Below are 24,598 nucleotides of genomic sequence, written 5' to 3'. Positions count from 1 at the left end.
AACATGTATGTGCTGCAATTAAAAACAGCTACACTGAGTTATTATGGAACCCTGTATGTATCCAGCTCATGATGGACCTGAGCAGGTTGCTGTATTTTAGTTTTTCATCTGCAGATGGGTCAGTGGAAAGGATTAATAAGACACTGAAACTCATGCTAAACTGAGCGGTGGATTAAAGTGGGTGCAATTGGTATCTCACAATGAATTACGTACTAAAACATCTAAGAGTTACCAAAGGCAACTAAAGGCTTTACTTCTATTGAATTACACTTTGGATACCAGCCCTGAAAGCATTTCCTTTGGAAGCATGGGAGCAACAGCCCTTGTCCTTTGTTTTTACTTATCAAAAATGAGACATGAATGACTGGGTCTGCCCAGCAACCACAAGTTTCGTTCTTTGAGAATGGGTTCTGCTTAATATTGCAGGGTTATCAAGGAGAAACTGAATTGATCATTTAATCATTGAAGAATCATGAGTTCCTCTTCCATTCTTTCTGTCACAGTTCAGATACCAGAAAACATTCTCAGATTTTATAAGCATTTCCAAAGACTTAATGATGTTTTGTTATTCAAGAGCAACCCAAAAGTTGGTGAGATCCTTGAGTGATTCAGGAAGGTGCAAATCACATTTCCACAATTAACGAAACCAAAGGTTATTGGACGAATGTCATTAAAAATAATTTTAGACATTCTTTCAAAGGTGATTTTATATATTTGATGTTGTCTTGGACATAATCTAGCATAGTGTAGCATTGGCCAAATGGTTTTATAGACACAGATAAATATGTTTTGATTATGTCAAAATCAGTACACCAGCATCAGCAGTTATGTACAGTAGTTATTTCAGGACTGCGCTATTTATTGCATGCAGTGCTTCTGATCAATCACCTTATCAAGGTGACCCTCACCATCCACGTGTATCATCAAACAAACTGTGACACACTTCCAGCCCTGACTGCATTTTCCACTTTAGCCAGAAAATGACACGCTCCAAGCCAGAGAGAAGATGCAAAGCACTCTGCTGCCAGAGAATAGAACTCACACATCAACTATTAACATTCATCCTTGAACTGAATTTAGAAATCAGTTTCAATGCAGTTTTCTGCCCTGTCCAGAATCTTTAATAATAGCAAATGCTTTAACATGCTTCTATATGCATTATTTTCTCTTTAGAAAGTTGCTGTGGATTCACTGCTGACATAATGTAGATATGAATTTAAAAGACATACCTGTATTAAGTAGGGGTGTGACAATTCACTCTGACAACAATTCAATTCAATTTCGATTCTCTACCTAACGATTATGATGCATCGTGATGCATAGTGAAATCTGAAATCTGAAACCAGTAATTACAGATGAAATGTCATGTGCAGGCAGATACGATCCAGGTTTTAATTGAGCAGGGTCATAGAATGAAAAACTGTCTATAAGTAGCATGCAAAGGCGGTAACACAGGATGTGGTAACAGTGAGTTCACTATTCATTTTTGGGAAGGGAAAGAGATGCCAGGCAGCTAAATGGAGACGTCTTCTCTTGTCAAGACCGTTCAAGAGAATTCAATCGCATTTTCATGCAGGACTGTTTGCGGCACACACTGTGAAAGATAAAATTGTTTTATCTTTTCGCAGCTGCAGCATGTCATTGAACAATCACAGGTGACTGTAATCAACTGGTTAGTTCCCTTCAGAACAGTCTGAAATTGATCCGATTCTGTAGCATTCACTATAAAAAGAATTAATTAAGGAGTGAGTGTTTTCATTCACAGCCAGTGTCTGCCCACCAGTCACATTTAATTAAGCCAAGTTCTGTTCTTGGTTAAACTGTTTTATGGAGAAATGACACATTTTATGGAGAGACAAAAGCAATATCAACATAATATATATCACAATCGAGGAAGAACAATGAAGTTATATTCACTGGATGCAAAACAGTTTTGAAAAATGACACAAAAGGCAGAACTTGGCAGTATCCATCCATCCACCCATCTTATCTTATGTAGGTAATTTTTTTTTTCCTTTTTTCTCCCAATTTGGAATGCCCAATTCCCAATGTGCTTTTTAAGTCCTCGTGGTCGCGTAGTGATTAGCCTCAGTCCGGGTGGCAGAGGACGAATCCCAGGTGCCTCCGCGTCTGAGATCGTCAACCCGCACATCTTATCACATGGCTTGTTGAGCGTGTTGCCACGGAGACATAGCGTGTGTGGAGGCTTCACGCCACCCACCGCGGCAACCACGCTCAACTCACCACGCGCCCCACCGAGAATGAACCACATTATAGCGATCATGAGGACGTTACCCCATGTGACTCTACCCTCCCTAGCAACTGGACCAATTTGGTTGCTTAGGAGACCTGGCTGGAGTCACTCACCATGCCCTGGGACTCGAACTAGCGAACTCCAGGGGTGGTAGCCAGCGTCTTTACCACTGAGCTACCCCTGCATAAACTTTCTTTATTTTCTTGTGTGCTCTGCTCCCTGTCTGTTGTGAGAAGTAATATGAGATGGACACATTGGGTATTAATATATAATGATAATGTAGTAAGACTTTAAAATAACTGCATGGTATAAAGTATTTGTAAAGCATTAGTTAATAGTAAATTGATCATTTATAAACTATTGTTCCTACATTAATAAGCTACATACAGATAGTTTGTTATTTGTTTATATTCATTGTAGTAAATGATTTATTATTGTTTAAGTTATTTATAGACAGTTTGATGATGTTTTTTAATATGAACAAGGAATTAATTCATAGTAAATAAAGAAATTATATATGTAATTAATTGAATTTACATTTAAATGTAATTAATGTATTTGTTACTGTTCTAGTAACACTTACTATTAAAGCAATTATTACTTAATATATAGGTCGTAATAAAGCATCGACTAATTGATAACTAAACATTTTGCATGGCCTAATCTAAAGTGAAAACGGTATATGCCTAATTATACATTTATTAATGATCCATTAAACCATTACCATAAACTTGACCCTGAAATAACCATATCCACAGCATCTCAATCACAAAGGCTCAAAACAGACACTAAAGCTTAAAAAACAAAAAAACAAACAAACGGACACAACACAAAAGTACAGGAATAATAGTGAGAGAGGAAAATCCACAGTTACTGTTTAATTCAGTTTCACCAGTGGTCCTACTATAAATATTTCATATAATGTAATCCGATTGCAGAGGTAAAGTCCAAAAATCCCGCTACAGTCTGTGCGCACGCTCTGGAAACAGCCAGCACATTACCACGGTCACAGAAATAGGAAAGAGCATGTAACGTTATGTTATTGACTTTAAATGGTATTTTGCCAATTCAGTGCCTATTAAACTTCATTAGTGACACACGTTGTCACGCTGTACAAGTTACTTTTCTCAGCGCTGGGCCTGATGGAACAATAACAGTAGTTTGTGGTTACCGAATAGGGAATTTTAAGTAATAATTTTCCATAGATTGCAGGGGCGGATTTGTATCTCAGGTACCAATCATTGTAGTAAAATTATACAAGCACAGTATTTAAATGTACAAATGTCTGCAGTATAAAAAATTTCCTTAGATTTGAATGCTGATCAACGAAGAATTCAGCTCTCAGGATTCAGGCCGGGAGGCGCCCCTTTCAGGAAGACTCTCATAGAAAATTATTTTTAGCCAAATCACCACTTTGATGACAAGTTTCAATGAGCAAAATCAGATATTCAATACATCAACAATGTTTATTACTTCAAAGAAAATGCAAATGTTTAAGTTTGCAAGGCATTAAAAAAATAGGACCTGATCAATTTGATTTTTTCAGAATTCCTTGTCTAAAAGATTTTTTTTTATTTTTTTTTTTTATCAAAAATATGACTAATCAAATTAATTTATAAAGAGTTCATCAAAAGAAATTATTTGATCAAATAAAGTGCTTCAATAACATCTTCACAGCTGAATTTCTAACAGTTATTATTGGTCAAATAACGTGAGCACAACAGAGAATCACAGTATATTAAAAACTTACAATACATTCAGTACAACAGCACACTTACTTGTGAAATTTGCTAAAATATAATTATTCCTGATATAATAGTGATAATAATAATATTTATTATTATTATTATTATTATTATTATTAACATGAATATTAAATGTTTACTATGCAGTAGTAATATATTTTGTGTCATTATTTCTTCCATTTCACGTGTCCATTTAACCCAAACTTTTATTTTGATGGATCACTGTGTCAGTTTCTGTGTCTGTTTGATGGAAGTTTCACACTTCTGGATAAGCAGTTCGCTACGTGGTCGTTTGATTGTTACACCGTAAGAGGCAGTAATTTCATGAAATAAATAGTCTGGAATGTGCTGCATGCTTCGCATTAAATGAGCGTTTCACTTTCTGTAATCTAATACACAGATTACAGGAGTCATAATGTGATGTTTTTAGCAGGTCAGCGACTTCACGCATCACTTTGAAGCATGCAGCACAAGAGAACTGGATATATCTTAAATAAAATCGCAGGCTGCTGTGGTTTAATAATCAGACTAGGACACATGTACAACACATTTACAAGATCAAAGGAAGATTTAGTGACAATGCAGTACTGGCCCGAAAGGGCAAAACTCTCACACTAGCCCCGGGACAGCTGGCCATACTTACTGTTGAACCATGTTAATAAATGTTTAATTAGGCATATATAGTTCTCACTTTAGATTAGGTCATGCAAAATGCTTAGCTAGCCATTAGTAATCTCGGCGGTTAAGGCTCTGGGTTACTGACCAGAAGGTCGGGGGATCAAGCCCCAGCACCGCCAAGATGCCACTGTTGGGCCCTTGAGCAACGCCCTTGACCCTATCTGCTCCAGGGGCACGATATCATGGCTGACCGTGCACTCTGACCCCAGCTTAGCTGGGATATGTGAAAACAAATAAATTTCACTGTATATATGCAAAAAAATGTATGTATAATGTGTGACCAAAAAATAAAGGCTTCTTTATTAAGCATTCACTGATTTAATAGTAAGTGTTCCCAAAACAATAACATACACATTAATTAAGCAGAAATGTGTATCCAATTCATTACATATTAACTATGAATTTATGCTTTCTTAATGTTCTCATAAACGCTCATAAACACTTCTTTACCACTGTGTATCCAAGTGGTTTACCACTGGTTTGCATCAACTTTCATTTGGAATCTGTAAGAAGATTTATACATTGAACAGGTATTATGTGGGTGTAAAATAAACAATATATTGTCTTGTATAAATACAGTTATTCTGCTATTGTCAAATTAATGTTCTTGCATCTTTTTGTTAGAAAGGCTGTGATTTGTTCTTGGTTGCACGGGATTAACACATTAGGGTTAAGGGGAGGGGTTTCAAAGCAAAAGATTGGTTTGATTGAAAAGGGCTGGATTGATTTTAATGAAGAGATTGCTTTAATTTTACTCATGCGTAACTCAGCTCATGGTGGCTCAGTTTTTTGTTGTTGTTAATGAAAAAATTGGCAATTTCGTCCTTGATTTCATGCATTGCAATATTTTCTGACTCGTTACACTTTTTAACTAGATTTTAAGTAGGTTTTCATTTAAAAGTGTGATCTGCATTCCCAGGAAAAGGTTAGGGGTTGGGGCAGGTTGTCACAATTGTGTCAGGGCAACTGTATCTGTTACAATTGTAAAAGTTGTAACATGTTTTACATGTTGCAATTTTATCCAATTCCTTAATATTTTTGTATAATCTTTTCCATTTTGGCTGTCTCATTAATTGTTTTGTGTTTTATAATTGTTGTACTGTTTAAATTTAGCTAAACAGCTATTAACTAGCCTCTAAAACATACAGATATGTTGTGGAATATTACTTTTTCTCTTTAGATAGTATTTTATATTTCAAAAGAGTTGCTTTCCCCTCAAATCAGTAAACAGCAAGTTTCCATCATGACAATATACAAAATGCGACAGTATGTGTTCAATGAACTGCATCTTTTTTTTTTTTTTTATCAGTGAAAATGCTCAATAGATTTTTTTAAAAATATTTTTTAATGTGTGCCTTCAGAAACTCACTTTTTTAATAAATCTGCTAAGAAATGTAGAGAACAACATGTGACAATTAGCCCTGATCATCGCTATGTCACGTATTATCTATGTCACTTATTTGTGCCTAGACTTTTATGTTGAAATTCTTGTTGTTTAGTTCCCCGTTCCTGTTTCCTGTGTTATGTAATGTAGTGCTTTATAGTTTCATTTTATGATTGGTTTACCCTGATTGTTTCCCCAGGTGTTCCACGTTCCCTTGTTTTCCCTTGTGTATTTAAGCCCTTGTTTCCCCTGGTTTCTTTGTCAGTCTTTGCATGTGTTCCGTGATGTTCTGTGCCTTGTTCCCTGTGTTTGTTTGGTTATATTCTGAGTTACTTTGTTTACTTTATTGTTCGATTAAAAGCTGCACTTAGATCTTTAATCCTCGCCTGCCTCGTTACAGAAAGTCTGACCCAAAATGGATCTAGCAGCTGAATTTTTTTAACTGTCTCGGGCCGACCTTCCTCTTGTGGATTACTGTGCTCGCTTTTGGGGTATTGCGAGCCTATCGAACTATGGTGATTCACGCTTAAAATCTATTTTTTGGATCGGTTTGAATTACCACCACAATGTAGACTTACCAGAGATGGGAGAACTCCAATGCTGGGAATGTATCAACATCACTCTGGAGAGTTAATGTAAGGATGAATTCAGTGCTCCTACCCTGCCAGTTAGTTCTCTGAGCCTACACTGCCAGTTCTCTCAGCCATGAAGGCTGTTTCTCCGCAGCTGCCTGCTCCAACAGTCACGGAGCTTACCTCGTTGTTTTCAGCACTGTCTTCCAAGTTGGATGATTCCCCCACTGATGTCGGTGCATTCGGCCATGAAGGCCATTCCTCACGGGTTATCAACGCCCACGCCTGCCATGGCCAACAAGCCTGTTCTTGAAGCCCCGTCTGTCCCAGAGCCAGCGTTGCTAGCCTCGTCCATCCCAGAGTCAGCGTTCACGCTCGCTTCAGTCCTAGTGGAATTTTTTTGGGGGGGGAGCACCATGGCTCTGCCTTCCTTCCTTGAGCCTCCCATGGCTCTGCCTTCCGAGTCTCTTTCAGCTGTGCTCATGGCCGTCCGGAAGCAGAAGAGAAGGGCTCCTACTCCCTAGGCACTGCCTGTGCTCACGACCACTGATGCCATTTCCCAGTCACTGCCAGTGCTCCTGACTATGGTGACTCCGCCCTCAGAGTCTTCCACGACTCCGACTGCTCTCCCAGAGACTCCGCCAGCAGTTCCGACCACTCTCCCAGAGACTCCGCCAGCAGTTCCGACTGCTCTCCCAGAGACTCCTAGCAGTTCCGACCACTCTCCCAGAGACTCCTCTTACACCGTCTCTGCCCGCTCCTCCAGAAGCTCTCTTTGCATGTGTTCCATGATGTTCTGTGCCTTGTTCCCTGTGTTTGTTTGGTTATATTCTGAGTTACTTTGTTTACCTTATTGTTTGATTAAAAGCTGCATTTAGATCTTTAATCCTCACCTGCCTCTTTACAGTGAACCTCTAGGATATTAGAATACCATAAATCATGATTCTTACTGTATAAGTGCTGGGTTAGAATTCATTATAGAGTTACTCACTTCACATTCAACATACAAGTTTAAAGGGAAATTTTAGCCAAAAATAAAAATTCCATCATTTTTTCCCCCTCTTGTCTTCAAACTCATATGTCCAAGACAAAAAAATTACCAGGACATTATTCAGACGTTCTCTTTTTGTATTCCACAAAAGCAAGAAAGACATACGTGTTTACAATGACATGAGGGTAAGTAAATATTTGGGTGAACTATCCCTTTAGTTGTTTTCAGCACTGTCTTCCAAGGTGGATGATTCCCCACTGATGTCGGTGCATTCGGCCATGAAGGCCATTCCTCACAGGTTATCAACGGCCACGCCTGCCATGGCCAACAAGCCTGTTCTTGAAGTCCCGTCTGTCCCAGAGCCAGCGTTGTTAGCCTCGTCCATCCCAGAGTCAGCGTTCACGCTCGCTTCAGTCCTAGTGGAATTTTTTTTTTGGGGGGGGGGGGAGCACCATGGCTCTGCCTTCCTTCCTTGAGCCTCCCATGGCTCTGCCTTCCGAGTCTCTTTCAGCTGTGCTCATGGCCGTCCGGAAGCAGAAGAGAAGGGCTCCTACTCCCTAGGCACTGCCTGTGCTCACGACCACTGATGCCATTTCCCAGTCACTGCCAGTGCTCCTGACTATGGTGACTCCGCCCTCAGAGTCTTCCACGACTCCGTCCACTCTCCCAGAGACTCCTCCAGCAGTTCCGACCACTCTCCCAGAGACTCCGCCAGCAGTTCCGACCGCTCTCCCAGAGAATCCGCCAGCAGTTCCGACCGCTCTCCCAGAGACTCCTAGCAGTTCCAACCGCTATCCCAGAGACTCCTCTTACAGCGTCTCTGCCCGCTCCTCCAGCAGCTCTCTTTGCATGTGTTCCATGATGTTCTGTGCCTTGTTCCCTGTGTTTGTTTGGTTATATTCTGAGTTACTTTGTTTACCTTATTGTTTGATTAAAAGCTGCATTTAGATCTTTATCCTCACCTGCCTCTTTACACCCTATAAATGAAATCAAGGAAAATATTAAGCTAAATTAATACAAATGTATGTAAATTGGCAAGTGCTTGTAAGCAATAATGATTTGTTTGGATGCACATTTAGTGAATGGTCCCTAACTCACCTGTTTTTTCATGTTTGTGAAAGAGCGCATGAGCAAAACAAGTTAGGAAGTCTTTTTTATTAATTACAACCCTGAAATCATACTTGAAAAACTGACCCTAACCCGGCCCCAAACCTTGGATCCCGTCAGACCCGTGTCAGTTTGCAGATCTCTAAATGGAACTGAGAGCAATATTTTGCACAAGTTGTTCAATTATCTTGATCAAAAGGTGTGTTGCAAAAATTCCTTTTCTAACAGTTGATACCATCTGTTATAAGCCCCTAGTCTGTAAAATTCCCAAAGGTTTGCATGTAAAAGTACCTTCTCTCTTGTTTGCATGAAAATCCATGATGGGAAGGAAACAGTTGCCAACAGTAGCAAGAGCAGTGAAGGATGACATAGTAGAAAATTAATTAATAATGGCAGGAAAGTACTAATTAGTGTCTTAATCATTTTAAAGAGTGCCAGATAGCAGCCCAAAAGTTTCAGGGTTCTTGTTTGTGAGCTGATGCAATAATATGAAACCTTACTTAATTTTACCAGGTAGCCCCACAATAAATTTGGTGAGAAGGCAAAGGCTTTGTTTCTGTTTTTATTTTTATTTATTTTTTTGTACTTGTTTGGTAGAGGAATTGTCTTATTTCTAAAGGAATAATTTGGGTGTCAGTGAACCTCTAGGATATTAGAATACCATAAATCATGATTCTTACTGTATAAGTGCTGGGTTAGAATTCATTATAGAGTTGCTCACTTCACATTCAACATACAAGTTTAAAGGGAAATTTTAGCCAAAAATAAAAAATCCATCATTTTTTCCCCCTCTTGTCTTCAAACCCATATGTCCAAGACAAAAATAAATTACCAGGACATTATTCAGGCGTTCTCTTTTTGTATTCCACAAAAGCAAGAAAGACATACGTGTTTACAACGACATGAGGGTAAGTAAATATTTGGGTGAACTATCCCTTTAATACTAAATGAGAAAAAAAACAACAACACTTTCTTAAGTGTTCACCTCCTTAAGCTGACAAAGTGCAAGTCCACTGTTTGGTGCTGGGAAAGCTGTGATTATATCCTATCAAGACCTTTACTCATAATTATATCCTTTGAGGCCCAATCCACATTTAATGGCAGTGTTTATCCCTGTTGAGAACTCATATGCGGGTCCAAAATAAGCCCACAGAGGCTGTTGTCGACACAACAAAATCCAAAAACACTTCTGCGACATGCATAAATGCAGCCCTGGGGGCATCTGTGAGAATATAGTGTTGAATGGGACACACATTTATTTTAAGACATACAATTTATGCTATTACTTGGCAAATAACATTGGGTAAAGTAAGATTCACACAGCATGCATCACCCTAACAATATCTAAGGCTATGTGTCCATAGTAAATCTCTAAAAATGGAAGAGATTCTAATAGAAGGCAACTGTCTGGTTCTGTAAGTAAAAATCCCTTTCATTTTCTGAACAGGCAAACAAATTTTTAATGATAACTTATAAACCTTTAAAGACAGATCTACTGTGAGCTCTGAGGTTGTTAATCAATGGTATATGCTTCTTCTGAAGCCATCAGTCAGCATTATCACAACTTATTATTTAAGAAAATCTTGCTTATTAGCAGAATTTCTGGTGCAGAACTACACTACCCATGATCCTGAAGAGAAAGATCCACCGATCAGAGAATTGCGGCACAAAAACAGCACCAAATGAGCTCTGCAGTGACCGCCCATTCCCTTAACACAATATGAATGACGCTTTCCCTTCATTCTCAAACTATTCAGTGATGAGTTGCCTTTAGCCTCCTTGTTAGCTTGCCTGCCTCCCATGCTGGAGACACCGGTTTTAATCCCATTTGGAGAGGGTCGAGCATGACTGGTTTTATATATAAATACACACACAGTATACACACATATATTTGTTAAAAACTTAAAATGTTTTGTTTCTATACTTATAATCAACAACTTTAAATAAATAAATGTATATTTGAAATCCTTTTTAATTCGATTGCATCTTTTACAATGCTTCATGGGATTGTAGTTAATTCCCTCATTAAAGACATTAATTACATAGTCTTGTACTTTTGTCTTTTTGTCTGATTTCTAAAATGCTTTTGCTTCAAATTCATGTTGTGATTTACCTCGGAAATGGTTGGTTTGTTTCATGGCTTAGAACTCTTTTATAAAGGATTTTATGAAATCCCTATGGAGAAAAAATGAAAAAATACTAAAACAGTGGGCAGGCACTTTTGCGCTCCATTGGAATGGGTCAATGGCAATATCCAATAAGTTAGTTGATTTAATTATTTAACGTGTTAACCTGCACCCCCCTTTTGAACACAAACCCAAGAAATAGCATACCCAAACTAAAATGTTTGCAGTTCATGAATCCTATGCAAAGGTAAGTTGTACAAGTCCAAGCAATTTTTTTTATTATTATTATTTATGATTTTCAAACACTGCTGAGTGCTGGTACTAAGGCTAGGCGATAGATCAAATATTCATCATATGATGTTACTGGTGAATAAAATAAAAGTAACATTGAGAATATAGTGATGATTTGATATTGTGCTTTTATTTAGCCATTAAGCTTTCCAAAGACAATTTAATTTGAGTAATTTCATGATTCCTTCTTAAGAACATTAAAACAGAGACGTCCAAGATCTGTTTGGCTGATGGTTCCTTTGATTGGACAAAAATCACCCTTTTAAGCTGTTTCAGAGCAAATATTCATTATAAATATCAAGTTATATTTGAAATATTTTCAAAAGGCTGAAAAATATCTAGATATTTGGTCCTATCTTTAATGTTGTGTTACTCTTCTGCTTTTAACTGAAGTCAATACAAACCAAGGGAGATGGTTGAGGCTCAAACTTCAAACAGGGAAAGACATCTTGTGTTGTTGATTCAGCCAGGTCAATTTATTTCAAGGACTAAAACACTGAAAAGGACTGCACTACTTGGCATTTCTGTGAGAGGAAATAAGAATCTAGAGCATGTTTCATTACTTGAAAGCAGCTTGTATGCTGACCTGAAAGAAGGAACACTAGAAAGGAGAAAAGAGAGTGAAATTTGGACTAAGACAAAATTAGTGAATTTTAAAGAGAGAAAGCAAGAGACAGAAGGGTGAATTCACTTAAAAGTGCCACCCACTTTAATGTGCGGTATTTGTGCCAAAAGAACGCTGTGCCATATTTAAATAAATTGACATTTTTTTGAGTGCAAACACCCCTCCTTTTTTTACTTAAATTGGGCTTATTACAGATTGCGCCATAATAACAAAACATTTATAGTTCACTTAAAGAGTAGGATAGTTCACCCAAAAATGAAAATTCTCTCATTATTTACTCACCCTCTTGGCATCCCAGATGTGTATTACTTTTTTTCTTCTGCAGAACACAAATTAAGATTTTTAGAAGAATATTTCAGCCCTGTAGGTCCATAAAATTCATGTGAATGGGTACCAAATTTTTGAAGCTCCAAAATCCATATAAAGCATAAAATTATATTACATATCCAGTGGTTAAATCTATGTGTTCAGACACGATATGAGAAGTGTGGGTGAGAAACATATCAATTCTCCTCCCTGCCCAGTAGGGGGCGATATGCATTAAGACTATGAATCACCAAAAACAGAAGAAGGAGAAAGTGAAAGTGAAGGAAATAGGACAGAAATATTGATCGGTTTCACCCACACCTACACCTATAATATCATGTCAGAAGATACAGATTTAACCACCAGAGTCGTCTGGAGTACTTTTATGTTACCCTTATGTGGATTTTGGAGCTTCAGAATTTTGGCACCCATTCACTTGGATTGTATAGACCTACAAAGCTGAAATATTCCTCTAAAATTCTTCATTTGTGTTCTGCAGAAGAAAGAAAGTCATACACATCTGGGATGGCATGAGGGTGAGTAAAAGATGAGAGAATTTTCATTTTGGGGTGAACAAACCCTTTTACGGAATCTTGCACTTTTACCTCTCACAGAAAGCAGACAGGAAGCTGAATTTTATGTCAAAGAGAGTTTGTGTACATTTTCTATTGATCATGGCTGCAGCAAAATGGATTTACAATAGAAAAGAGTGTTATAACTTTGCATATATACAGACTTGCAGTGTGGTTTAGCACATTTACAGCATTTTAAAGAACAGATTCAAGTGCCTGGATCACAGTGGTGGAGCTTGACATTCACAGTAAAGTATACTAGATTGCAGACATCTGCTGCATCCTCCACAACCTAGCAGTCAGAAGGCACAAGATCTGGAATTGCGGTGTGCAAATTATATTCAGCATTACATTTTTGGGAGTGTTTGCGCAGTTACCTGATTTTTAGAATTCACGGTGAATCAAATGCAGACAGTGCATGCAAATAAATGGGGCTATCAGTGGACGCAATTCAATCTTAGTGAAGTCCCCTAGAAAGAGTATTGTCCTTTGCAATGACCTTACCAGGATAGTGGTGATGACCAGCGAGCGGTTTGTAAGCGAGTCTGTGATGTTCATGCCGTTCTGCCGGGGGACCTCTGTGATGTTAAGCCCTCCAGATGCACTCCACTTCCCCACCTAGAAAAGATTAAATTAATGTAGTCAGAACTTGTTTCCCTTACCTGTTTGACCCATCCCTTTCGCAATGGCCCATCTGACTGCATTAGCAGCCCTGTGCTCAGCTCATCCAGAAGTATTAGTTGATTGGTTCCTCTGTCTTTATGCCAATAGTTTGGTGGTTGTGATCATGATTAGCTAGGCCCTTGCAAACACTCTGAATACATTAACATCAGATGAATGGCAATTTCACTGAAGGAGATTGCTCCTCAATTAAATTTCGGAAAAGAAAATGTTGAACAAATGAAAAAGCTGAACTTTCCATGTCATGAATTCCAAACCAATAACACTGTTTTCGTAACATTATTAAAGACTGGGGAAAGACTGCACTATTTTCTATCATTGTCCAATACATCAAAATGCATTTGGAGGGGATGGATCAACTTTGTTGAACTAAATTACTTTTAGGACGATTGACGAAATAAATGACTGCAATTTCAACTGGTTGTCAATCTTGTTTTGTGTCTTGTAATGCATCGTCATTCGAAAGTTATTGCTTTTATACCATCCGTCTTTTTGCATCAGTCACAAGTGGGACAATTTGGTTGCTAACCAAACAAAGCATACAATAACATTTGTGAAAAGAGTTTAGGCTCAGTATTACCCTGCAAGCCAATTTGTTTAATTCTTCAGTGGGACCAATTGAGTTGATTGTCAATCACTGAATCTGTTTCAGCCTCCAGGGATGTTGGCAACAAAAAACACTTACAATTAATTAAGGTACACACACAAACATTTACTAAGCTATCTAAATGGGGTCATACTATATCATAGAATGTTATTGTTTTTATATAAAGCTAATTATAATGATAACAGACAGGCAGATATTAATGGGGGCTCGGGGCAAAAATGCCACCGAAATTGACAAAACTACCCTCAAAATTCAAAATGTGGGGGCAAAAATGCTCCATAATGAATTCTGTTTGTGTCATATGATATGCTTAATTCTAAGCCTAGTTTAAAAAATATATCATAAAAAAGTTCACTTCTGACACTTCTACAGTTTAACCCTAACCCAAACTTAACCCTAACCTACAAAGAAAAAAAGATTTTTTTTTTTTTTTTTTTTTTTTTTGCATTTTTAGAATTAATTTAAGATCCATGAAATCAAATTGTGACTGGTAGTTTTTGTGTGTTAGCTTAGGCCACATTTACATTGACAATTATAACTTTTAGCAGGTATACACATTTAAAATATACAATCTTTCTCTTCTAGGAAAAAGACCAAAAATACTGATAACTCATCTTGCACTGCAGGTTTTTCTACAATCAACCAATCAAATGCTCTCTAGAATGAGAATGTCCCTCCCACTTGCAACTAACTAGCAAGTAGCAAACCATGATTCAACCAACATCATTATTATACCAACATTTATGCAAAGTGATCTTTACATGGCTCATTGTGTGCATCGTGGCAGTTTTCTTGTGAAATGAACACTTGAGGCGCTACAACAACAATGACTTGTATTCTCTTTTACATCTCAAACAAAACAAAATATTATCAGTTCATAAACAATCACTTTTCACTCTGTTCCTCACACAATGCTATCTTATGACATCTTAACACATTTACCATAGCAAGTTGTAAGTCGATACATATTAATGTTTGCATTACATAACCAACTACATTTACAAGCTTGTTCAGGTGTGATCACATTGCACGGTAGCTCAACTTATAGAGCGTTGCACTTGCAATGCAAAAGGACCGGGGAACGAGTCCTACAGAGCGTGCGAGTTGACGTGAGCTGAAAGTGACATAGAAGCACCACAAATCTCACATTTTTTATGACACTCTCGGTTAGGATCGGATTTAAGGTTTAGGATCGGCAGGTCAGTTGTGTTGATTTAAAACACAATAGAGCTTTAACCTTAAAAAATCTTCTTGGGAGAACATCTCACCTCAAAACTACTGCAATATTTATCAGGAACCACATAATATTATTTTGCAAAAATGTAGCCACAGACAAGTAATTTTCATGAGATCAGGCTGGAAATATGGCAAAACACGAAACAAAACTGCAGCCTTCAATTGATTTCATGTGGTCTTAAAGAGTATTTGCTTTATTTATTAATCAATTTTCCAATTGAGATATACCCGGCATGTCCCCAAAGGGAGGTTTTGTCAGATTTAAACAATCTAAAGCTAAGTACTTACACACACACAGAGCAAAGGCTATAACATGAGATGGAATAGTTGCACTGTGAATAATCCAGCTAATATCAGCACACAGCAAATATGAGTGAATTAGGCTAGTTTTGCACAAACAATCCCCTCCAGCAAGAAAATGTTTTTAATCCTGCATATTGCATGGTCACTCCTCAACAAATCATTACCACAAATAACCTCATGGCTGTCGGCATCTATCTCTGTCTGGGGCGTGCGGCGCTGCTCTCTCCTACCCACCACAACTGCTCTCATATTCATGAAGCCACAAAAACTGTGGCACTCAGAGTTACACAAGTGCAAGAAACACCCAACGACACTGCTCACCTGATGCAAAGTCTACCACTTGCTTTTGATTTGACACACACGTTAGTTACAGATTGTGTGGAGGTGTGCAAATTCAGGAAGATGCATGTTTTACATTATACAGGGCAATGTTCCATTCTTGCAAATTGACTACAATTAACTCTACAATAAGTGAAAGTGAATATACAGCTATTCACAGTGCTAGCAGAAGACTTTTTGGCCTCCTCCCGATGCAGATGTAAAGCGAATTCTTTATTCATGAAACTCCTTATTCCAATGTAAAATGCAGGTTAATTTCAATCTTCATGAACGTTCAATAGCTGATGTCTATTTGGAGAAATATGGGTTTGTATTTGAATAAATCAATGTGTCTCTATGCTACTGAATTTGTGGGGAAATCTTTGTATAATGATTAAGTACAGATGTCTGTGAAGATGTTTGGTGCCGTTTTGTCTGCTTATGGCTCCTCTAATAATAATTGGACAAAAAATAGTTGCCTAAATTGAATTTTGTGTCTACAGTGTGACATTTCATCTAATAAAAAAATAAAAAATAAATAAATAAAAAATACCAATGCTACTCTTACAGCATTGTACAACTTCTTAATCACTATTTTTGTCTTTTTTTTCCAGTAAAAAGATTGAAACCATTGGTAAATAGCTGTTTTAAGAAATTATTTTACAATGTACAAACCTTGCAAAAGATTGCAGCTATATTTACACACCTCATTACTGCAAAAAAAGCATGCTATGTGTTACTTCAGCTGGTCATTAACGAGCACTTGTAATTAACAGTACTTTGCACCCTAATCCAATTTGCTTTATGATCCGTTAACTTATGCTTATGTTTAAACACCTCATTTGCTTCCTTGTTAGGAGGTAAATTAAACTTAAGACATAGATTGCACTTTATTTGCACAGCAATGGTGACCAAATGAGACAAGGTACAAGAGAGTTTAGCAAGCTAAACTGTTGGCTCAGGAAGGATATTCGATGGCATAAACAAATCTTTAAAAATAAGCTTTTTTTCTTCTTCTTTTTTTTTTTTTTTTTTTTTTTTGTCCTTTGGCGCATGGAAATACTGTTTCTGGCATTATCAGAGATGCAGAACAACTGATATTGAAGGGCTTTTTAATACCCAATATTCTGTAGTTTATGTCACAATCATGAACCATGACTGCTATTGCTATTACTTTCTATTGGTAATCAGAGGCATGTGGTATTATAAGGAGGAACATTCCCATTCTGGAGAGCATTTGATTGTACAAAAAAAAATAAAAAAAAAAAATAAAATAAAAAAACAGAATTCAAGCAGAGCCATCAGTAGTTTCACATGGCATAAAGACTCAAGTTAGGGGTGTCTAGGCAAAACCCTAGAGCACCACCACCAGTTCAAATTATCTTTTGAACCGTTTGATCTAGAGATAAAATTATTTTTGTTTCTGATTACTCTCCTCGTGTTGTTTGTAATGTACCACTTGCATTAAAACCCCACCTATTACAGTGGCCACTTTATTGTATTGTGGAATTTATAATTTTATTGCTACTCCTAAATGTATAGATGACCAAGCTGTGTAAACATGACTGATTTTTTACTTTGATTTTGATGACTGAATTTTTGATTTTCACCTTGGTTAATAAATTACGCCAAAGCGATTAGTGTTGACACAAAACAGGAAGTAAGACTGTGTTTTGGCAATGCTTTGGTTTTTCAAAATGAAACTTGGTATGCTTCATTAGGACCATGATCTGAGGGTGCCTGCCAAGTTTGGTGACAGTGCCACCTACGGGTCAAGAAATTTCATAAATAGCTACTTATAATATTTGACAAAAGTCATTGTCTTAGTCTTTATGTTCGTTGGTTTATGCTGATTCCAGCGATACCCCACTTTTCGTTTTCTGCAATATTACTTTTGTGATATTTTGAGTGAAATAGGAAACAATTTTTTTGCTACTCCTATAAATTTTGTCCAATCTTCACCAAAATCTGCTCAGATAATCTTTGGCGCAAGCTGCATTGTAGTGACTGAACAGATGTTTGATTTTCACTGCCGAGATATGCCTTGTTAAATCCATTAAATCTATTCTATTTTAGCAGGCTAATTAGTTAGCATGCTACCCACATGCTATGATAGCTTAGGATGATAATCGGTCAGCATGCTAACTATAGGTTATTATATCTTTTAAGGCTAATTGGTTACCATGCTAACTGTAGGCTACAATAGTAAAGCATGCTAACCAATGTGTTTGTGTTACTCTAAATCTGGCATGACTCTTTGTCATCATGGACCCATGTCAACTGAGTGGCGCAGTGTGTAAATCTCTGGACAACAACTTCAAAGATTGGGTGTTTGAAACCACAAAGGATGGTTTCAAAAATGGAACTTCTTTTGACCTATGAGTAGTCACGTTGTGCCTTATGATAAGTAGGTTGCAATATAGTGCATAATTCCTGCATAAATTCAGAACGTATTAGCTGTAATGGCAAAACATTTTGTTCTCTCAACTTGGTATGTCTCTTTGGCATCATCTCTACTTGTTGGTTATTGGCACGTTGGTTAATCTTCTGGACTAAGATGGCAAACGTTGAGTGTTCAAGGTCTCCAGGCTAGTCTTACAGTTGTGTTACAATGACTTCAAAGCTAATTGACATGGGCTAAAAGCCACAATTGATTTAATTGTATTTTAACAGGCAGACATTATGAAGGGGGATAAACAGCCTTAAATCCCACCTACCTACTGTGCAAAAAAAAAAAAAAAAAAAAAAAAAATACATGGAGACATAGCAAAAGCATTATTATGTTATATGTGCTTTGTTTTGTCAATTGTGTTGTGTCTGCTTTAAAGCAGCTATTATGTGTATGTATGATGGTTTACCTTTTGAAGGCCATCCTCCTTAAGACTCACAATGTCAAGATCAAAGTCGGTGCGCAGACCTGTAGTTCTGTTGAAACACAGCCGTCCTGTCAGGCCATCCCAATGAGACTTCAAAAAGAGACAGAGAGATTTCAACAAACATGACACACCTGGATACCAGGGCTGTGCCCCAATCAGAATTGAATTGCGATTAGCAATTAAATTCCTTAATTTGAATTTGCATTGAGATAGCAAACAGAATGCAGTACAACTGTAATTTGAAAGTAAACTTAAGTATAATTAAAACGGAATTAAATTCAAAGAAATTAAACTACTGTAAGTGTTGTATTTAATTATATTTTTCATCTTTTGGTATGAATAAACATATTAAATCATACTCTCAAAACATGGAGTATTTCCAGAAACATTAGATTTCAATAATCAATGCTTGGAATTCACTTATGAAAATATACTAAGATATACTGTATACTGTATACATATACTGGGCTGGGAAGTTTAACGTGTTAAATTATGTGATTAATATTTTCAGAGTGTCTATTTACACTATGTACAAACAGCTTATCTTGTTGGCAAAGGCTATTTGCACTAACTCCGCCCACCATTGCTGAGACCAAGCTCTAGACAGCCACAACAAATTTCTTAGGTGTCAATTGCTAGTCAAATGAAAGTGGGCATATTTGAATTTTTAGCGATGGTCAGAGACGTTGAACTGGTTATCGAGTTAGACGTTTAGTGGGTTAAGACAACAGAGAACGAAGTGATTATTTGCACTCCAATAGTCTGGTGGAAACACACCAGTTTACGACAAATTTTACCCCCACGTGTCGCTGTAGTAACTCGGAGTGATACTACGGTGTGAAAATACTTTGTCACGCTGGCGATCCATGTTTGAATCCCACCTTTTGTCATACTTTTTTCCCACATCTTCGCTCTTTATATTTCCAATAATACTACTTGTAATAATAAATAAAAGTGATTCCTCACAGTGATTTGGTCACAGTGAAGGTCGAGGAGTTAAAAGAAAGAAGGGTTTGATCTGGATCAAATTAGCCATGGTTTTACTGTAGTAATATTGTAGTAACCATGTTATTTGGTGGAAACTATAGTTTTGATGCAATGAACCATAATGTTACTACCGTAATATGTTATTTATATAGTAACCATGTTTAATTTTGTGGTTACTATGATTTTACTACAAAATACCATGGTGATCCTGTGGTTACTTTAGTAAAACTATGGTTAATTTTTGTAAGTTTAGGGTTAAGTTTAGGGGTAGGGGTTTGTGCAGGGTGTCTGTGGGATTCTATATAAATACAATAAAAATGTTGCAGTGATGCCACTATACTGTTTGTTAGTATTTAAACGGGTGTAATAGTATCTGCCACTATTTGCACTAGAGTGCAAAGATGCTTTTTTTGCTTTTTACTCTTACAGTAAATACAGTAGCATCTGTTGTTTAACACTTTAAAAAGAAATAACGCAATTAATGCAGTATCCAGGTTTTTTATTTGTGTACTTCCTGAAACATCTCACAATAGGCGAAAGGTGTCCAGAGTTGTTCCTGGCAGGCTACTCAGCCTTACTGGCGCTGATTAGGGTGGGGGCAGGGTTAGGTCATCTGCTGCCTGACAGGAACATACCCAAGCACTTTTGTACAATGGGCGAAACTTGATAAATGTTTTTCCCCACTTTCTGTGCCTAAAATTGTCATATATAAATTTTCAGGAGATAAACGCTCAACTCAACTGCACATCCTAACACAAAAACTAATTGTGTGGAGCAGTGCACGCTTACTCATTATGCACAAGTCACGACGCATGTCCTGTGCATAATAAACACTGGAGCAGATTTACTGTATGGAGAATGAAGACTTCATCTGCAAGCGGTAAACCAGGTGTGCGAGAGACTGCTTAAAATACTTTCAGCAAGCTGCAGACAGGAATACTTGTAGAGACTAAACAACAGCAAGAGAAAATAATAGTTTTGAGATTTTACAATTCGGCAAATTAAACTTCAGCATTCAATATGTTTCACATCTGTACATATAGTACAGTATATGGCAGTGTTCACTTCTTTTGCCAATAAAGTTTGATATGAATTGAATCTGCCCATTTGATCCTATTATTAAACCACTGGAAGTCTACTGGAAAACGGCAGAAGATTTTGTCTAAATTGTAATAACAACATGTCCACTGATTTTATGGCATGTATACATATACTTGAGTCAAAGATTCATACCTGTATAAATGTGTCTAACTCTATCCGCAAAAAAAAAAGAAGAAAAATTAACATTTTAACGTACATTTTCAAAGAATTAAAATAAATTATGACTAACCAATTTCTTGCAAGTTCCTTGAGATAAAGTAGAAAGTAAATTTATTTATGATGATCTTGTAATGTTTGCTGTAATGTACCGGGTACCATAAATTATTCATGATTTATTCAATCGAATAAATCAAATTTGTGTTTGTGTGAGTGTGTGTGTGTGTGTGTGTGTGTTGAATTACTTTAAAAATGCAATTCAGTAAATTCGAATTCATTATCCTGTGGGTCGTGCCAATTCAAATTTTCACTCATGAAGTGATAAAAAAAAATCTTAAATGTAGAATTTTGCACGACCCTTGCACACACACTTTCACATTCTACACACATATATACACCAATACACATCCTCATGAGCACACACAGCCTTGATTTTCTTTTTAATTACATTTTACGTCCCAGCGCCCAAGACATCCCCCATCCCCAGAACTCCGTCCTAATTAACGACCATCTCACTTGCAACAATCTCCAGAGACAGAGAAAACATTACACTGCTACTCCTCTCCATTCCTCTCTCATCCCCAAACTGCAGAACTCTTCCTTAAGACAACACACACTGATATTGAGCGCTCTCCATAAACTCTTCCAAATGAAACACTACAGTTCGTGTTCAGGAGTGAGGACATTTCACAGGAATGTGTGTTCTCCATGATAACAAAGAGAGACAACGCTCTCCAAGGCAACTCAGCGGCCCTCATTTTTCTCTTCTCTTGTGCGCTCCGCTCCACAGAGCTGTGTTCAACAACTCTAATCTGCCTATTATGAGTCCCAATCAAAGTCTCTCTTGTGAGCTGAAATAAGAGCTGATTACGCCATGCACACTCGCGCTCTAAGCGCACAGTGATGAGAAAGTGGGACACTGCTCGTCCAAGGCCAGAATGAAAAGAGGGTATGATCAACTTTAGCTGCTACATTCAGAATTTGGAGCTCAAATGGATAGTGACTGAGAATTGTTCATCAGGTATGGTTTAATATTAAAAACAAAGATCACCAAAGACTAATGGCTCTTATGACAAACACAATGGCCCCAAAAGAGTATCTGGGCACTAAAGCCACACTAAAAATATATGAATGTCATTGCATTGGCCAACAAAATATTAAAGCAAGTGGCATCTGCAAACAAATGATGTAGAGTTTTTGTCAGAACTAACTTTACACAGTCCTTGCAGAGAAATCACAAACATACTTTAACAAATTCGACAACATTAAGTAAAAATTGAACCTATTTACTTTCTTAATGCATGTTCCTGGACCACTTTTCACAATCAAATCAATACCTGATGGATAAAATCAAATTCTGCCCTACTTTTGTTAGTCAGTTTATGGAAATATGTCACATTATGGAAGGTAAATTGGTTGTGAATGCTGTTTAATTTTTAAGTTTAACTGTGGACTTTGAAATTATATTATATATATATAATATCACATATCACTACAAACCTCTTGTAGTGATATGTTTCGCTTGAAATGTACGGTTATGCCATTTTTCTTTAAAATAAATGCTATCTGGATTAGTATTTTGTTATCTCATGTAATTACATTTATACATTTTTCAGTGTGGTTTAAGTGTCCACCATTTTTTGGGGCCAGTGTACAGTATATACTTAGATGCAGTTTGAATAAATAATAAAAAGGGAAGCACTCCAAATGTACAAGCTTCAATGATTAGTTTACAGCAGAGCAGCTCATACTGTGTTATTTAAACAATATCTTATATATCTTATCTTGTCTCTGGAGAGCAGAAGTGTTTGTGACAGCGGTGCCTCAGGCGATTGTCATTACCTCCTTAATGAAACTCATGAAGCGGCCTCCGAACCTCCAGGGTTTGTGGCGGTGACACTGCAGTGAGTTGACAGTCATCTGCGGAGCATGCTGGTACGAGACCGACACGATGTGGACTGCGTCGTACGTCAGAGCAGCATCTGTCTGGAATAAATAGGGGGGCGATATGTCAGCTGAAAGGAACTGACGTGCATGAGGAGAGCAGGACCTCACCAAATGACAACCTTGCCAGATAGCAAACTGGGCCACTGCTCAGGACCATTAGTAAACTTGAATTAAAACATACAGGAGTACAGGGTCTGGTGCCATGATGAAGACAAAACAGCTGGACTTTGTGTGTGTTTGTGTGTGTGTGTGTGTGTGTGTGTGTGTGTGTTTGTGTGTGTGTGTGTGTGTGTTTGTGTGTGTGTGTGTGTGTGTGTACACTTGGAAAAACAAAAACTACACAACTACTGTGAGTAGATCAACAGGTACACATACTATGAAGCCTATACATAATGAATAACAAAGGTATTAATGATGCCTTATAATCCATAATGTAATCCATAGCCTGTAATTTGGTGTTGTACCTGTGTTTTGATTCATTAAATTTGTTACAACCATGAATATGTAAGTATTTTAAGGTACTTCTAAGGTAAAAGGTGTTGCAATTATTTACAAGAATGTACAACTAATTATAGTGTATTATAAGGCCTAATAAATGCATTTGTAATGTATGAAGAATATTGTTATAGTGCATTATTAAACCATTGGGAGAAACATTCAAACAACTGTTTTGTTTGGGTCCAAAAAAAAAAAAAAAAAAAAAAAAAAAGCATGGTAGAGTACAGAAAATATACAGCACACCACTCTTTTGATTATAAACATGAACATTGCCATATTCTTGTTTTTAAAACTAAACACAAGCCTTTGAAATTAACGTTTCATCTGGAAAAAGCATCATCTATACATTAAAGGTAGTACAATTGCTATATTTTACAATAGATATACAGTAAACACTTAATTTTGATTAAAACATTTGATTATTTAGAATACTTCCAAATTGTTTGACACAAATACAGAATCATGTTTGTATTCAAAAAAAAAATAAATAATAATTATTTAAGAATATGAAAAATGAGCAAAAAATCCTGTAAACTTCAAATGAAAAAGGTCCACACACATAGGGTCCATATCCAGATGTCATAGAGACTTGAGGATTGTCTCTTTTGAATTGAGCCAGTAAGTAACCATCTGTAACTACCTAGCAACACCCTAACAATGGCATAGCAATCACCAAAAGCACCCCGACATTTAATAAAAATAACTATCATAAAAATGTCAGACTGGGAAAAGTCTTGCGAGCATTGCACATGACATTTATATACTGTTTTTGTTGTGTTTATTTGGAGTCCGACAGAAACCTTCACCTATTCCTACCCCTTAGCCTAACCCTTCACCTTAACCCTAACCCTAACTTTACTCAGGGTCTTTAATACTACTATGACAATTGGAGTTATGCTTTTTTCCCACAATCTCTGTGTGACCAAGTCAGACCTCAGGACAAGTTCCTGAAGAAAAATGCAGAATTTGTGAAGTGCTCTAGGGATGCCCTGCACCAGAATACATTACAAAACAAATGGGAGCACGTATGAGAATTCACCTATATTGCCACCTCACCATTTGCACTTTTGCGAGCAAGACCTATAAAAATAATAAGATGATCCCTACCATCAAGGTAAATAGCTCTGCCCTCACAAAACTGCAACATTCACTAAAGGAGAAAATCCACCAAGGCTTAAGGCTAACCAGAAGAGTATTTAAGTCAATAGCCAGGTGATGCACCAATGAGTACTAGACA

General features: G+C 37.2%; 1 protein-coding gene across 1 annotated transcript in view; it reads right to left on the bottom strand.

Annotated features, from left to right (window-relative positions):
* The window catches only part of LOC127452519 (glutamate receptor ionotropic, kainate 3-like), a 221,813-nt gene that overhangs the window by 72,815 nt on the left and 124,400 nt on the right, over positions 1-24,598 (bottom strand). The window contains exons 7-9 of the mRNA XM_051718017.1: positions 22,759-22,902; positions 18,655-18,762; positions 13,156-13,269 (exon numbers count right to left, since the gene is read on the bottom strand). Of these exons, the coding sequence (XP_051573977.1) occupies positions 13,156-13,269; positions 18,655-18,762; positions 22,759-22,902 (366 nt within the window). The remainder of the gene's footprint in view (positions 1-13,155; positions 13,270-18,654; positions 18,763-22,758; positions 22,903-24,598) is intronic.

Source organism: Myxocyprinus asiaticus, chromosome 15 (assembly GCF_019703515.2).
Source record: "Myxocyprinus asiaticus isolate MX2 ecotype Aquarium Trade chromosome 15, UBuf_Myxa_2, whole genome shotgun sequence".
NCBI classification, from domain to species: Eukaryota; Metazoa; Chordata; class Actinopteri; order Cypriniformes; family Catostomidae; genus Myxocyprinus; species Myxocyprinus asiaticus.
Note: the sequence above shows the minus strand (reverse complement) of the source record. Positions and strands in the feature narration are given on the sequence as shown.